This window comes from Sebastes umbrosus, chromosome 6 (genome assembly GCF_015220745.1).
Source record: "Sebastes umbrosus isolate fSebUmb1 chromosome 6, fSebUmb1.pri, whole genome shotgun sequence".
In the NCBI taxonomy this organism is placed as follows: domain Eukaryota; kingdom Metazoa; phylum Chordata; class Actinopteri; order Perciformes; family Sebastidae; genus Sebastes; species Sebastes umbrosus.
The window spans coordinates 17919768-17936308 of record NC_051274.1 but is presented as its reverse complement, the minus strand read 5'-3'; the positions used below and the strand labels follow the sequence as shown (position 1 = coordinate 17936308).

Below are 16541 nucleotides of genomic sequence, written 5' to 3'. Positions count from 1 at the left end.
CAATTTTTTTTTTTAGCTATAATATATCACTATCAAAAAAAGGGGTCTGCATGAATTTCCGTCATCTCTTGTGACATTGAAACAGAAATCTCTCTGTAGGTCTCTGAGGGTTAATCATCAACACTAAACATAACACCAGGCTATTGACACACATGGTTTGTATGTTGAGATGCGGTGGGAGTGACCATCTTGTGCTGAGTAATATGTGTGTGCATACTGAGCTATGAGGCTTCAATGATGTCGCTTCTATCACGGTGCCACATGTGGCGCGAGAGGATGAGCCTTCAAAAGAAACACTGGATGGTGACACTACAAGAGGTTTTCTACCCTGCTCTAGCAGCTGTGGGGATCCCCTGTAAGTACATCAAACTACTGTTTAATGATGCTGTTAATTTAAGTGGTGACAGTATTTGTTCTTAGGGAGATGCCTTTGTTGACACAAATCTTTTCCTCAGCCAATATCCTCACCTTTCTGATCATCTGGAGGAGGAACTGCATGCTCTCCAGATCCAGCACCTTCTACCTGATGGCCATTTCTGTGGCTGACACCCTCGTTCTGGTTTTCATTGTGGTTCTTGAGCTTTCTGTTAAGTACCACCAGCAGGAGCCGTTTTGGAGTTACGAGCCCTGGTGCAGCCTGAGGGACATTTTTAGCTACGGAGCGTACAACGCCTCAACGTGGCAGGTGGTTGTGTTTACAGTGGAACGTTTTGTCGCAATCCACACGTGGAAAATGAAGGCTAAAATCTGCACTCGGAGATGTGCAGCATGGACTACAACGTCCGTTTTCCTCTTCAGTCATCTTTTTGCCATTCCTTACTACTGGTCTAATGCCTCAGTCCACGAGAACAACCAGACAAGATGTATATACAAACCAGAGGCCCCGACTCAGTTCATTCACACCCTGGTTGGGCTTCAAACGCTGCAAGCCTACATATTCCCCTTCCTCATCATCCTCACACTTAACGGGTTGACTCTGCGCCTGATCTCTCTCAGCAATCGGGTTCACGTCGCAGCCGATTTGACTTCCAGGGTCAACAAGGTCACGCCCCTGCTGCGCTCCTGGAAGAGGAAATCTGTGGTGCTTCTGGTGACTGTGTCCATGACTTTCGTGCTGTTGTCCGTCACCCGTGCTATAACTCAGATCATCCTCCGCACGACTCACATGTACAGTCTGGATCGTAATGATTACAACCTCCGGATAAATATAGCAGCAGACACTGGCACCATGCTGAGCCTGAGCAACGCGGCAGCTAACATGTACCTGTATGTTTGCACCCAGACTAAGTTTCGCCAGGAGTTCTTTGCCTGCGCCAGGCAGGTGTCTTTCTACTGCAAAAAAAAGCTCTAGCCAGAAAAAAAACCCCTAATAAACACAATTACAGCCATGTTGTCCTTGAGGAAGTTTGTACAGATGCACTTTCCCGGTGTCAAGGAACAGAGGAAATGATTTCATGACAGTCATAACCGGTTAATGACTCTCATGGCTCTCAGAAGACAACGAGGCCTTTAATTGAACTCCATAAAACACTATTTAATTTTCTTTATTACTGTGTTTTGCTCATTCTGTCCATCTATTAAAGAAAGGCGATGGCCTTTCCTCCATGTCAACAACCATGACACACATCTCCACTGTTTGACATGGCGGTTTAAATTTCAGAATTAATTTCCTGCAAATGGTTTCCAGACCCAGAGCAAACAGACCAGAAGGTTTGACTGACTTGACAGCCATTGTCTCTCTTGGCAAAACAGTAATATCACAATAACAAAACCAAAGCAACACAGCACAGTGTTGTATTGAGCTATGGCTGCATGGAGCTCACTTCCAGCTCAGATTTCTAAAGCACACAATAAAGCTCTAAAAACCAAGTGAAACAACACCCAACAGCCTGTAACACCTTTTTATACATCTTTTTGTACAGTGGATATGTTGTAAGATTTCACTGTATGTATATTCAGTGTTGAATTTAGTGTTTATTAATATATAAGTGGATATGAATATGTATAGTAAAGTTACACTTTTCTGGTTGTAATAACATTTGGTTGTTTTGTCTTATCTGTTTTCATGTTTTTATATTTTCTGTTGACCCCAGAATGAGTATCTGATGTTCTGCATCAGCTAATGGGGATCCTAATAAAGTCATTAATCCTAAATATTCTACTACAAATGTATCATGACAAATCTGTACTATGCTTCAATATTTTTAGCTTGATTTTTTTTTTTTGTTGGATACAAACATAACGTATAACGTATGTAAAGGAATAATATTTAAGCATTTGTCACGATTTTATTTAGGAACATATATGGATGATATTTCGCATATCTTTTTCCTATTCTTCTTTGATACCAATCTAACCTGCATGTCTTTGGACTGTGGTGGGAAGCCAGAGAACCCGGAGAAAACCCACGCTAACACTGGGACAACATGCAAACTATGTCCTCTGTGACAAAGGTCTATTGCAAACACCGTTAAGTGACACCACACAACGGCAGTCTCAAGAGGAGGTTTGCCAAATGAGCTTCCCCAGTTTGACAGACATAAAATAAATTATGTAAACGAGGTAATTTTAATGACGGAAATGCAGTGGAAGATTTATGAACAGTCACTTCCTGAAGGGACAGAAGGTAATAAGGTAAGGAACTCGAAAATGTCCGACCTCCCACTAGAAAGTTTACAATGAAACGCCACTCAAACTTGGAGTTCCTACTTGTGAACTTGGGGCTAATCCATCTAGTTCTCGAAGAAGCAGTTGTCTGACGTCACATAACAGCGGAAGCACACATTGCTAATGGTAAACCATCCACTAAAAGGCAACGTTAAGTATATTTGCCTGTATTTAATTAAAATAATACATACTATAATATAGTAAAACCTGTTCTGCGTGTAAATTGATGTCAAAATATGTTGCTTTGTTATTAGGTAGCTGGTTACGGTAAACAATCTCAGAGTTATCATCTCTGAACAAAGGTTATTCAGTAAAACGTTAAAAATGCCAGAAAAGTGTGTAGGCTGCACTGCTGAGAGTTCCTTTGGGTGTACACTTCCCAAAAAGACATCAGTTTGTCAAGGTCAGTCATGGTTTTTGTTTACACATTGGCGTCGTGTACCTGAAACGCTTGGAGGTTGTAAATTGGAAATTACAATTGGGAAAATTACAACCTCTGCATTGTCTGGAAGGCAGCATTATTCTGGCACTAAAGTTCTTGCTTTAACACAGAGACGAAACCTAATACCTAAGAATTTGCCTTGTAGGATGCAACTATGAAAACAGTCTTGCAGAAAGCCAACAACACAGTGCAGAGTAATTACTGAAAGCCATGGAGAGACTGGCAGAAAGTCTCATGGAGCGAAAGTCTAAATTTGAAGTTTTAGCTTTATAAATATGCCAGGATTTAAGAAGAAGAGTTGGTATTAACACTCATGCCAGCTGAAAGCCTTCTGTGAAAATACCTGATACTTCCTGATGATGTTGTAGTTCCATCTTTACTACACTGTACTCTACAGTCTGACTGATATTCAACTCTAGCATCTTTTAGGAGAACATCAACTGTAAATTAAAATAAGTATAGTAGAGTATTTAGTGTATAGAGAATACAAATAGAGGGATTTTTAATGTGCAGGACAAATGAAGTTGGTAGTAGGCTACTTTTATTCAGTCCTGAGACGTATCTTCAGGTATTCCTTTCAGGCTGCATACACCCCAGCAACCACTCTCAATGAGGTAGGGCAGCCTTTACGAGGTGAAACCCAGGGGAAAAAAAGTCTGCACACTCTCCACACCACTTGCTCCTGCTTGTTAAAGGGATAGTTTGGGTGTTTTGAAGTGGGGTTGTATGAGATACTTATCCATGGTCAGTGTATTAGCTACAGTAGATGACGGTCGGCTTGGAGAAACAGACAGGAGTTACCGACACTGGAGCAAAACATTACCATGTGGTGGACGGGGCCGGCAGCAAAACATATTTTAGCTACCTAAAAGAAAGGCTCACCTAATAAAAAAAAAAAAAAAAAAATCAACATATTAGGTATTAAGTATATGCTATATTCAGAATATTTTCTGACAAGGAACTGAACTGAAAGTGAAACTTACCTACACTGTTTTTGTCAATGGAGTCTGGCTGCTTTGAAGAGAGAATATATATAAAGTTTCACTTTCAGTTCCCCGTCAGAAACAGCTATCTGATGGCAATGTAAAGTGGTGAAGATATTCTTAATATAGCGTATACTTAAACTGATATTGACTTTTTTTTAGGTGGCTAAAATGCGTTTTGCTGCCGGCTCCACAGCAGTACACTGCTTTGCTCCCATGTCGGTACTCCTGTTGGTTTCTACAAGCTCCCCACCTCAAAACAGTCATTGGTATGAGTGCTTTGTAATAACTGAAGGAGACTCAGATGAGTGTATCAGATCTTCTCTCATCTGGACTGCAGTGGCTGAACAGTAAAAAGACTTTAGTAAGAAAATCAAAGAGAAACTATTGGCTAAAAGTGCGGGGGACAAAAATAGGATTTCAAAAAGTGAGGGGGACATGACCACCATCCTCAGTGGAATTATGCCCTTGGGGATAAAGATAAATCTTGATTGTCTTCAGGGAAACAATTGGCACAAATTCCATTTTTTACCAGAGCATCATCATCAAAAACACCACAAACGTGATAAAGGGAAACAAATGTGCAGATGGAACACCAGATTGATCACCACAGACATGTGACCTCAACATAACTCAGGCTGTATAATTGGACACAGCCTCAGTTTGAGTCCATCACCAGAAAAAGAAGAAGGAATAAAACCCTGACAAAAACAACGGCAAAATGTGTGAGGAGCTTCAAGGAATTTACCACAGGAGAAATATAAAAAAGCCCTTTGGTGTGGTGACGTGAAATACGGTCGCTTTGAATTCTAAGGAACACCGCACAATATACTGGCTTGTTACTCTTTATTGTATCCATGTTTTCTTGTTTAGTGCAGTGTTTCGAGCCAACAAAAACTAAGTCAGGGGTCCTGACCTTACTACCAATCCTCAACCGTTTCAGTGGAGCTTCCAGGTGCAAATGTGGAAATGAAGGTTAAGAGTGGCTGTATGGAGGTGACCAACTGGCTCTGGACTTAAGGCAGACACCACGAAACGCAACGCCCCCGGTTTGGCACCAGCTCTGGATATTTTAAACATCATTCCCCGTCATCTCTCCACTGTCGGCTGTCTAAATGTCACAAAATGTCCATAATTATATATAGAAACCACTTCATCCACAAACTACAACATTCAACAAAATGTCAAAAGCTGAACACTAAATACAGTTACATCAACAGGCGACACGTTTTTAAGAGAGCACCATGTGATAAAATGATTAAAGTGATTAAATACATTTGGGTTGTTAAAAATGTGTTATTTCCCTTTTAACAAAAAATCCCATAACTTTGGAGAAATTAAGTCAAATAATTTTAGAAATGTTTTTTTGGATGCAGCATTAAACTGGGTAAACACATCTATCAGTTTCACTGAATGTTTGATGGATTTGAACATCTAAACCTTTTAAAAGTAGTGGAAACTTTCTCCTCACCATCAGGAACTAATCAGCTTTCTGGGAAACAATGCTGGTTTGGTTTAAACAATCCTATCAGTGATCTTAATCTAATATCTCTGGGAGCCAAATCAGAACAACGAAAGACAACAGAGCGGCGTCATTCAGCCTTCAGAAGAGGACAGTAAATCCCTTTTATTACACGAGTGGCCGACAGTTGGTTGTTGTTGGTTGTTGACAGTAAATGGCTGGTATAGCAGGTTGAAATGTTACTTCTTTTTTCCACCCTTTGGAGCTTTGTCTATTCCTTGGATGTACTTGCGAGGGATTTGATAATGATCTAAAATTGAAATAAGATGTTAGACAAATTGAATTTATTAGTACAAATAAAGCAATTGAGAGAAATTGTAAGATATTTGAAGTATCATTAAGCTTCAAACCTAGCAGCAAATTGCCGACTTGATGAATCTGATTGCCTTGGATCTGGACCAGGACTTTGTCCTTAGACCCGGGGATGGGCTGTAAGACGGAGCTGGCCTGGACTCTGCGCTGCAAAGCAGTTGCCACGACGGCAGGATCCAAACCGTACAGTTCCAGGTTCTTTATTAGAGTCACCTACAGGTAGCATACGGAGACAATTAGAGCTGTGACAATGAAGCTAAATTGAATAAGCCGTGGTGGAACAACCTTAAAAAACATTCGGAACAACTAACTTAATCAGACACGTAATACATTATATTGTAATTCATTCCCATGCATGCGGCCAAAAGTAGTCGCAGTGACCGGCTCTTCTGCCAACAGCTAAAGTTCATAAAAAAATCTGAATTGGCAAAAATTGGAATCGGCAAGAAAATTGCAATTGGTGAATCTCTACCAATAAGTAACAAGATGCGCTCAGTACATATATCACCTAATTTATCATTTTCAGATTGTAACGCCTGGGACAGCCTGCCGCCATGTGCTGCACGTCAGCAGCACATGGCGGCTGCTTTGCTGTAATACTATAATACAGCATCAACAAAGCTGCTGGTATGGCTGTAGACTCTTGTTAAACTCTCATATATATCAGTATTGGTAGAAAGCAGTTTAAGATATTGCAGTATAAGTTGTCACCTTCTTATTGGAGCCTCGAGAAGCCACCGAGATGTCTATGGGTTCGATGTGGCCCTTCTTTCTTATGGGTGCATATCCGGGGAACACAATTTGATAGCACACCTGCATTCTTGCCAACGTCCTGCAAAAATGAGTTGGCATTGTTTAACCTACACCAAAAGTTAGATGATGAGAGATGGAGACTGACAGGGATACTGTTGAATAAGGTAGTAATGTAAAGCATATGATCAGCAAACCATCAGGTAAACTTAAGCTGTATTTATACTTCGTTCATTTGACATAGAGAGCAACTATGTGAAGGTTTGCACTTGAAATGTCTTCTTTTTTTTTTTTAAACCTGGATCACAAAATACAAATGCTTCAAAAGGAGATCTTCTTCATTTACCCAAAATAATAAGGACTGCACTGGAAAGGATTTTGCTAGATCAGAAAACAGATTTGTCTTGTGTTACTGTAAAGAAAAACTGGCCAATCCCAGTTCTTGTTGGCTCCATGTGCTATCTCTGTAGCCTCCAAGGTGTATTTAAACATGTTTTGCATGCCAGCACAGTGGAGCTACACAGCCTCTGCAACACCTTGATCATCATCCTGCAAAGATGATGATGCTGACTGTCTCCCCCTACAGTGTATTCACATGTTGGTATAATGGATCAATTCATCTATTTTTCCTTAATCAATTGTTAATCTATAAAAATCCACAGAATGCATATACTATATAAAGAATAAGAAAACAAAATCAGTCTTTACCTGCTAAAGAGGTCATCCCACTTGAGAGACTCGACCTCCTGGTACTCCGATTTCTCCAGCAGGCAGTCACACAGAGTAGGGTCTATGGTCACGTAACTGTTAAAGAGGGGAGCAAACTTTGAAAAAAAGCACATTGTGCAGTTGACGGATGGCACTTAACAGGAAACATGCTGCCTTGTTAAGCTGTGCCAGCAGCATGGCAGATTTTATTTAATTTCTCCCTTCACTCATTATCAATTTGTTTCGCATCAGAAGAGGCACGATTTTCAGGACATAAAAGGGAAACATGGCATGTCTCCTCTGTTTCAGAGTCACATTTTAAGCATTTCAGTCAATTATAACAACATCACATGGTCTGGGGTCAGCTCTGTACGGGTGGCCATTAGGGCTGCCCTTTTACCACTGCACCCAGTTATGTGCCTTCAGTGTTGTTTGATTACGGAGCTTCTTCCTAGGTTTGTAAAAATTCTGGTAATATTCAAGGTGAAAACTTTCCATAGGAATTAACTGGAATTTATGGTAATTAATGGGAAATAACGGGAATAAAATGGAAATATAGTGGTTATCTGCTCAGGCTGTATTTGCAATGTCATATGCAGATACAAACTAACCTTTTTACAATATCATAAGCAGACATAATCCATTCATTTGACAAATTAATCCATAAATTTGTCGAATCCATACAGTGTAAAATGTGCCATCTGGTGAGTTAGCTTGCTAGCAAGTTAATGGTATACAGCTCAACAGTGAGGTGAAAACCCCATTCATAAACAATGGAATATGCTCCCTGTAGATGCCACAAGTATATTATTTTCAGATTATTTCACAGCGGTTACGATCTTAAGCATAAATAAACACGCCAACTCCTCCGCACAACCCTGCGGGAATTTGCCGCATTTTGAATGAATGCACACTTCATCCTGTCTGCTGTGGCCTGTCTGCTCTGTGTGTGTGTGTGTCGCTCTGCTCGGTTAAACTGCCACACTGACAGCAGCACTCTGCACACAGCAGCGGAGAAAGACAGAGACCACGGGAAACACTTCAGCTCATAAAACCTCTCAACGATGTAACAACCAGGTCTATCCCAGGTCTTCAAATGCCTCTGCTTTGAATCACACAGTTGTTAAAGGACGCCGAGGGGTGAGACAAAGTGGCGGTATTTCATGACCTGGGAATTAGAACGGGCTGCAAAGAATGCACAGGCTGCACATCCTGCACGCTGCTATTGGTTGAGGGTAACACCCCCACGTGGGGCCCAAAGACGCTCAGAGGAGTCCCCAACACAGCAAAATAAGAAGAAAATACAGACAGAGGGCACAGGTCTCTGTAGAAACAGACACCACCACACACTTCTAGTGGATCATAAGAAATGATTGAGAGGGTTTATCTTTGTATCAGCTCTACAAAAAGTAGCAAAGGGAGTTAACAAGTCATAAAGTGTGTTCTTTGCTTTAGGCTGCTTTCTGCTGGTTAACTGAAATGTAAAAAGAATATATATATAAAACATATTCACTCCAGTAATATAATCAAATCTTACATTAAAGCATGTAGACAGTGCAGTAGCTACACATGTGATGGGAGAATGCACTGTGCATGCAGAGCGTTGTCATTTTACTGAATTCCTATTTAATGTGATGCTGGCAAACTATCTGTACATGTGATGGAAGAGTCCGGTGCTGAATGTAGTTAATGGTTACAATTCAATTAAATTGGCATGCTTTTAAACAAAACATGCCATAAGACCTAGTATAGCTTTTTTATGTGTATTTCCCCCCAAATAAGTTCACTATTAAACGCTTTTTAAGTTGAAATTATGCAAAGATTCCCAAACTTAACTTCCCTTGGAAAATCCCCAGAAATTTCCCAACCCTAGTTCTGCCTCCTCTCAGGTCAGCTGACTACCACAGTTTGATTGTGAGGTGGAAATCCATTAATGTATTCTTGAGATGTCTTCACAGGCAACCATCAAATGGAACAAAATCATAATTTTTACCAAACTCTCTTGGTTTTTAAGTATCAACTTACTTCTGATTATTTTCATCCACCAGTTCATTCTTCTTCACATACTCTGTGACAATATGTCTCGCTTCAGCAGGCTCCAGTATTGTTCCTTTCCTGTAGGGGCATTAAAGCACACATAAGTACAAGAATAAATGTGCATATGTGAGAAATGCACCAATTTATCTCCAGCTTACAGAGTTTAAAAACTTTCGTAATGCAATTCAAAAACAGAGACATAGAGTTAGCTGACCATTTTTATTACTTTATTTTAATGTATTTAAGGTTTATTTCTATAGGGACAAGTATATAGTCTGGACTAATGCCACATTCAAAAGCATTTATTGCATTTAATGACCGTCCTTACATGGACCAGTAAAATGCACGAAACTAAAAGAGACAAGTGAATCCAGTAAAAACTGCTGAAACATGAACAAAGCCAATAAAAGCGATCCCGTCCAGACATTTTGGAGACGTAAAAACACTCTGCTTGGAATACAACTTTAATTCTTAAAAGTACATCTGCTCCTTCTAGCTCATTGAAAAAGTCCAGAAAATATGAATTTGCAAATATGTTTAATTTCAAAAGTTTTAACTATTGGACACAAGATGTCTCCTACTTGGCTGTAAAGTCAATTTTTTTCAGTTAAGTTCTAAAAATGTAAATTGGTAATTTAAGAAGCACATAATAGGAAATTAGCTGCCCAACTGTGTATAGTAATACAGTTATGTACAACACAGCCATATAGTCATAGAAGGAAAAGGTAGCATAGGTGTAAAGAAAATGAATAATGGCTCAATTGACCCTTCCCTAAGCCCTGATCAAAACGACAGTTTGTGAGAATCAAAGTCTGAATCAATTAAAAATATATATTACACCCAGCAAAGTGAAATCTTATACTTACACTTAAACTGAAGCGTTATTGACGTTACAGAGCTGTCCGTCAACGTCTGCTATGAATGTTGTCGTCACTACCGCATTGCATTGTGGGATATTTATGCCGCCGTAGTGTCCAGCGTTGCATACTGTAATATTTCACCGGGAATAGAATGCAATTTGCGTACTATTGGTTTCATACTAAGGTTTCGGACTCACTAAAAATATCTCACATACTGTTTTAGCGTACTAAATAGCATGTTAGTATGGAATTTTGGACGCAACCATACGCTGCAACAGTAAATTAATTGGTACACATTTTTTATGACTTTCACATTATTTAAATAGCACATAAACCTGGTTTATGATAAAAAAAAGACATGAAAATCTCACTTTTCACAATATGGAACCTCCTCAAGAATTGTGTGTCATGGGAAAATTGTCTTATCCCCTCGCAGGGAGGTCAGCTATAGATCAACCCTCCTGCAGTTGGTAGGGATTCAATGTTGCACTCAAATAACCATGAAACAGCTGGATGCTTGCGGATACACAAGCTTCAACTCTCCCTGCTACATACCCCTGCTGTCTGGGCCAGGTAAATATGTGGATACGTTAAGAGTCAGGGTTAGGAAAATAAACACACCTCTTCTGTGCATCCAGAAAGAGAGGCTCCAGGCGAGCTGACACAGAGTACATAGTTGTGATCTCAGGAGGATGGTACGGAGGTTCTCCTTCCCCTCCGTCCTGCACCGGAGCCGCTTCAACATCTGTCTCCTCGGGAACTTTGAAGTCACGCAGTCTTTAAAGTGTTAACGTAACAAAGAGGAAAGGCAAAAGGGTTAGTCAGTCTGAATGTGGGCGGGCCACATTTCTTTAAGTTGAGACACGGCTTGGCTCACTTTCGATGTTTCCAGTCCACCTCCACAATGCTCTCAACACCCTTGGTCAGCTCTTTCACTCGCACAAGGTTATGCTGCTTCTGCATGGCCTGTAGAAACTTGGACAGCTGTGGGAAAAAACATTGAATAAATGTTCACAGATGGAGTTATAAACCAGTCTATTTATGCGTGTAAAATGCCACATCCTGCACATCAACTATACCTTTTTATAGCTGGATTTCTTGATATCAAGTTGCTTTCCGCTTGGGCTGGAATAGTACAAGATGTTTTAGCACGAAATTTAATTCCTCGTCAGAGCGTCTTAAAAGATGAACTGTACTTTACCAGCAGGAGAACATGTGGTTGCGAAGAAATGTACTTGTCAGCAGGGGGAGATCCGACTTCTTCGCCTTGCTCTTGAGAGCATGAAGAAAACACTGCACCAGGAGGGCGTCCATCATCTCTGTGAAATCAGGGTATGACCTGGGTCACATCCTACTTCTCTCTGAACACACTCTCATTTTGCCACATCAGAAAATCTCGTCTCACTAAATTAACTCTGCGAGCCCTCAATCCTGCAATCATTTAGTTAGTGAATGTCTCAGTTTGATTTGAATTGGGGATAATGGTACCTCTGGAGCTTATTAAAAGCGGATTTGATACAGCTGTAGTGGTCAGTACTTTAATAGATTGAAATAATTCCTTTAAATGACAAATAATAACAAATATGGCGGGGGGAGGTGTGACTAAATCTGGTACCTTGTGGCATTTTCTGGTCATCCTGGTTCCCCTCCTCTTCTTCATTACCTGACTTTTCCACATTCTCTTCCTCCTGCTCAGCCAGACTCAACTCCTCAACACCAGAACAGGCTTGATCTGTGACCGTTTCACCGGGACTCTGCTCCTCCTCCCCTACACACTTCTCAACCTCCTCCTCCTCTTCTTCTACCTCATCTACCTCATATTCCTCTCCATTAGCCTCTTGTCCTTCACCCTCTGCATCTGGTATAGAAGGAGGACTTGACTTGTCACCAAAAGCCCTAAAAGAAGGGTAAAAGAAACACATGCAAAGTTTAGGGCTTCATGGTGAATCCTGTAAATGTCATCACAATTTGGGCTACAAATATTAGAACTTGCAGAGCACCAGCAAATGGACAATTTCTTTTTAGAGGGTTATTGAGCATAGTAAAAATAAACAAAAATGGATGAATGATCAGTACTGTGATCTCAATATTAAAGGAATAGTTCAACAAATTGGGAAATACGATTATTAGCTTCCTTGCTGAGAGTGAGATGAGAAGATTGATTTCTCCCTTGGAAGCGCTATTAATCTTCTCATCTAACGCTCGGCAAGAAAATGTCAAACTATCCCTTTAAACCAAAAATCAGCACACAAATGCATTATTGAAATCTGCAGGAAGATGGGAGTTACTCACCACAGATTATCCATGTACGCGTGGAGAACACACACTCCTCTCCCTTTCATGCCCGAACTGTGCATCTCTCCTCTGGACACTGCAGCAGTGCCAACTGCAACAGGAGCTCTGCAATCATCCAGGAGAACAGTGTCACACATAAATCTGTGAGGGAACATTAGACGTCTTTCCAAATCTTTTATGATAACGTACCTATTGTTCACTAACGTAACAGAACAGCAGTCGCCCCACTTCACATCTGGGAGACCACTTGAAGGCACTACCACACCTGGCAGCATGAGATCTTTGGGGAAATACAGTTTTTGTTACTTCATATCAATCTAAATGTACAGTATTAAAATTTGTGCAGGTGTTGATCTTAGAAAAAGAAGCGTACCTGCCCCTCCAATCAACTTCTGAAGCACAGGAGGCCATGTCCTGAATGTTGGCAGGAGAGCAGGGTAGCGCCAAAGCACATATACTGAAGAATATAATATGACACAGTTAATTAATGCACAGTCAAGTATAGTACGTAGTACTATAGTATAGTTAAGTCACTTTAAAAGAGCTTACAGTATTTATCCACTCAAACATCTCAACGTAACTTGATAGCCAGTTTATTACCTGTAGGATAAAGTCGTTTCTCTAGTTCAAAGAACAGTGGATTTTTGTGAAGAACATAAAGTGTTACGGAATCTCCCTTATGTGCATAAATCTTCACTACATTTAACTCCTCTTTGTTGGGGAGCAGCTCAGACAGCTCGCCAGCAGACAGTGAAGGAAAGGCTGCACATATGTCAGCTTTCAGCTTTCTCCTACAGGAAAAACAAAAGTCTCAGTTACTGGGTAATATCACACTAGCAAAGACTTCTTCTAGAGAGATGCATTTACATATTTGATGGATGCAATATTTTGAATAATCTTCATAAAAAAAACTGTTTTCTCTTTAAGTGAACACAGCCTTCTGCTGTTTTCAACCCACACTTTCCTCAAACTTAATAGCTTACTTAACCAGCAGGTTAACAGGTTAACAGGTTAAAATGATTGATTGCATCTACTGTACTGTATGTGTATTTTCTTAAATTTCATTTCCCTCCCCCCCAATTGTGGCTTTCTAATACAGGGCCTGCTTGTCAAAGAAATACAATTTTCCTCTGACGATGTAGTGTGTATTTTGTCTGAGACTGTTGGATGTTAAATATTCACTCTCGGTGCACTGAAATTTTAATTTCCACACCCAGTCAGGGTGATCCTAATCAACAGGGCTGAGCAAACCAATAACCAGAAGTTGCTATTCTTAACATTACACTGAATAAGAACTAGAGGGTCTGTAACCAGTACTGTAACAGAGTATTTAAGAGATGATTCTGGAAGAACTATAACTGATATGGCTTTGCAGTGTCTTAAATAACAGCATGAACAAAAATCCCAAGATAATAATAAAACAATAAACAATTTCCTAGCTAAATATTGATATATTGTCTGCTGATGCAGAGCAGATTTTGTCAGCTCAATTCAGGTGCTATGAGTAACTACAGCTAACAACTGATGTAGATCTGTATAGTTTTATGGACAAACATGAAGCTTAACTCTTAATTCTGACTTGTTCCAGCAACGTCAGGTGGGGTCTAAATATCTGGGCAGCCCTTTAAAGAGACTATTTGTAACTTTGTACGCGCATAAATGTAGCGGGTCGTCACACATGCACGCTCGCATATGCGCGTTCGCGTGTAGCCGCTGTACCCTCCTCCTCTGCCTGCTCGCCTTCACTCAGACAGCTCAGCTTGCTCCACCTCTAGACGTGAACGTGCGTTCACTCCACACTGCAGAAGAGTTAGTTTAGCTCTGAGAATATCTAGTGAATGTACAGGGGACGTTTGTGCAGAAATAACTACTGCAGCTCCTCCAGACCAACAGAGGTTTTCCGTGTCTTGTGAAGTGACGGAGCTGTGCAGAGAGTTACGTTGTCTTCTCGTTACCGACCGGGTGCCAGTGTCTCCTCTGCTCTCTCCGGCTGCGGGCGGAGAGAGCAGGGAGACTCGCTGGAGAGCCCCGCTGCCTCAGCCTGCACTTAGGCAGGAAAAGCCAACACTAGGATCAGATGTAAATCATGTTCATGGAGAGACCTTCGTCTGGTCAGCTAACATTACTGCCAAGCAGCTGAAATATAGAGTGATATTGTGGTTTTAGCTGACGTGTGTCGCCTCACTGTTTTGAGTGATGCTCGTTCAGGTATATTGAGAGCGAGCAAGCGCGAGCTCGACGCTGACTTTCGTTGATTTCACGGCCACAGGTGTCGCTGTTAAGCATTTCTGAAAGTTACAAATAGTCCCTTTAATTCTGACTTGTTCCAGCAACGTCAGGTGGGGTCTAAATAAACTGGGCAGCCCTTTAAAAGTTGAGCTTTTTGAGTTTATTTATTTATTTATTTTGCACAATTTAAGACTATACACAACAAAACAAAAAAAATAAATGAATAATATAAAGTGCAGGAAGAGGAAAACCCACTGGGCTTATCTGAAGCCTCCACCTATAGAGACAAGATTAATATAAAGAAATAATATGACTACATAATAGTGATAACAAAACAATTAGGACAAGATATATATAATAACAACAATAACAATACAGTAAATCTATATAAAAGACCAGTGTGTGTTGGGTGAGAGTGTATGGTTAGTGTTTGTGAGGAGGATATTGATTTAAATATCTATAAATACTTCTGGTACAACATTGTGAGTGTGAAAAAATAAGAAACATAAAAACAGATACATGGACAACATGGGGAGGAAAAGCAATAACAAATCAGCATGAAATGATCCTTTAAGTGAGTTTAGAGACATTTGACAGATGAACAGTTTGTTGATAGAAGTGAAAGCTGCTCCATGAGTAGTTTTCAACACACCACTACTAAATGAAATGCCAGATACAGTAGGTAGGACTAAATGTCGACAGGCAGAGATGTGTGTTGAGCTGACAGCAGCTCTGACTCACCGGTCTGAGCCTTTGATTGCGGTGTTAGACTTCACACGAAACGGTCTGACAAACATCTTCTCTCAGGGAATAAACAACTTCTGAGACTAGTTCAACAAGTTCTCCTCTGAGGTGATGTATCTGTGTTCATTATATCAGCACACAGAGTCTGAAACAACGCCTCTGAGCCGGAGAAACAGGCTCATATGTTCTCTAATGATAATGGCTTTACAGGATTCAGCTCCTCGCTGGAGTATGGTGGTACGACACATATTTATGTCCGACAAGAAACTGTACCGCGGCGACGTTAGTTCCGCAGACCGGACGAAGCACGGATGAGCGCAGAGAGCGGAAGTGCTTATTATTATGATACGATAATACTATAATTAATTTATTGTCAGACATGTCTGAAATTTGTTTTGCATCATCCATTTGCAAAATCACAAAAATGACAAAGACAGGAAACAAGGATACATACATTTAAACATTACAATCACAGGATATTCAGGGCCCTTCAACGCACATGTGGTCTGGGATTAGGCTCCATATTTAGTTTTAGGATTGACTGGTGTACAAAAGAGTGCTTCAATCTAACCTTAATAAATGGTGGAACCCTGTATCTCCGATTTGATGGTAACAATTCATATTCACTGTTCAAAACATAGTTGGGGTCAGAGATAATGATGTTTTAGCCAGCCTTAATATGTTATCATGATAGGCTGATTCATAGAGTTTCTCAAGGGGTTGACCTACAATCTTGGAGCAGATTTTCATTTGGTGGAGCAGTTTTGACTTTAAAGTAGTGGACAAACTCTTGTACCATGTAGAATGACAATACTGTAGAACACTCATAATCAAAAAAGTAAAAAAAAAAAACAAAAGAAGAATTTGTTTACTCGCCCCAAACGAAAGTAAATTCTTTGTTTTGTCTTTTTACAGACAAATTCAATGTGGTCTCTCCAAGATAACAGATGATCTATCATTATGCCCAAATATTTATATGAAAATACCTGCTG

General features: G+C 40.3%; 2 protein-coding genes across 4 annotated transcripts in view; one reads left to right on the top strand and one right to left on the bottom strand.

Moving 5' to 3' along the window:
• The first annotated feature begins 261 nt into the window (after positions 1 to 261).
• LOC119490663 (probable G-protein coupled receptor 139) lies at positions 262 to 1351 on the top strand. The gene is made up of 2 exons (XM_037774180.1): positions 262 to 355; positions 456 to 1351. The coding sequence occupies exons 1-2, from the start codon at positions 262 to 264 to the stop codon at positions 1349 to 1351; spliced, it is 990 nt and encodes a 329-aa protein (XP_037630108.1).
• A 4336-nt stretch (positions 1352 to 5687) lies between these two features.
• Positions 5688 to 16541, bottom strand: part of eif2d (eukaryotic translation initiation factor 2D) — an 18487-nt gene continuing 7633 nt past the window's right edge. The window contains exons 1-15 of one of the 3 annotated variants that reach the window (XM_037772585.1): positions 15547 to 15802; positions 13177 to 13367; positions 12950 to 13033; positions 12766 to 12856; positions 12574 to 12681; positions 11945 to 12177; positions 11483 to 11600; positions 11361 to 11406; positions 11159 to 11265; positions 10903 to 11058; positions 9410 to 9499; positions 7385 to 7480; positions 6638 to 6758; positions 5965 to 6139; positions 5688 to 5864 (exon numbers count right to left, since the gene is read on the bottom strand). In XM_037772585.1, coding sequence (XP_037628513.1) covers positions 5794 to 5864; positions 5965 to 6139; positions 6638 to 6758; positions 7385 to 7480; positions 9410 to 9499; positions 10903 to 11058; positions 11159 to 11265; positions 11361 to 11406; positions 11483 to 11600; positions 11945 to 12177; positions 12574 to 12681; positions 12766 to 12856; positions 12950 to 13033; positions 13177 to 13367; positions 15547 to 15602 — 1743 coding nt within the window. In that variant the 5' untranslated portion in view covers positions 15603 to 15802 and the 3' untranslated portion in view covers positions 5688 to 5793. Of the gene's footprint in view, positions 5865 to 5964; positions 6140 to 6637; positions 6759 to 7384; positions 7481 to 9409; positions 9500 to 10902; positions 11059 to 11158; positions 11266 to 11360; positions 11407 to 11482; positions 11601 to 11896; positions 12178 to 12573; positions 12682 to 12765; positions 12857 to 12949; positions 13034 to 13176; positions 13368 to 15546; positions 15803 to 16541 lie in introns of those variants that run through there. The other 2 variants (XM_037772584.1, XM_037772586.1) reach the window with 2 other exon arrangements.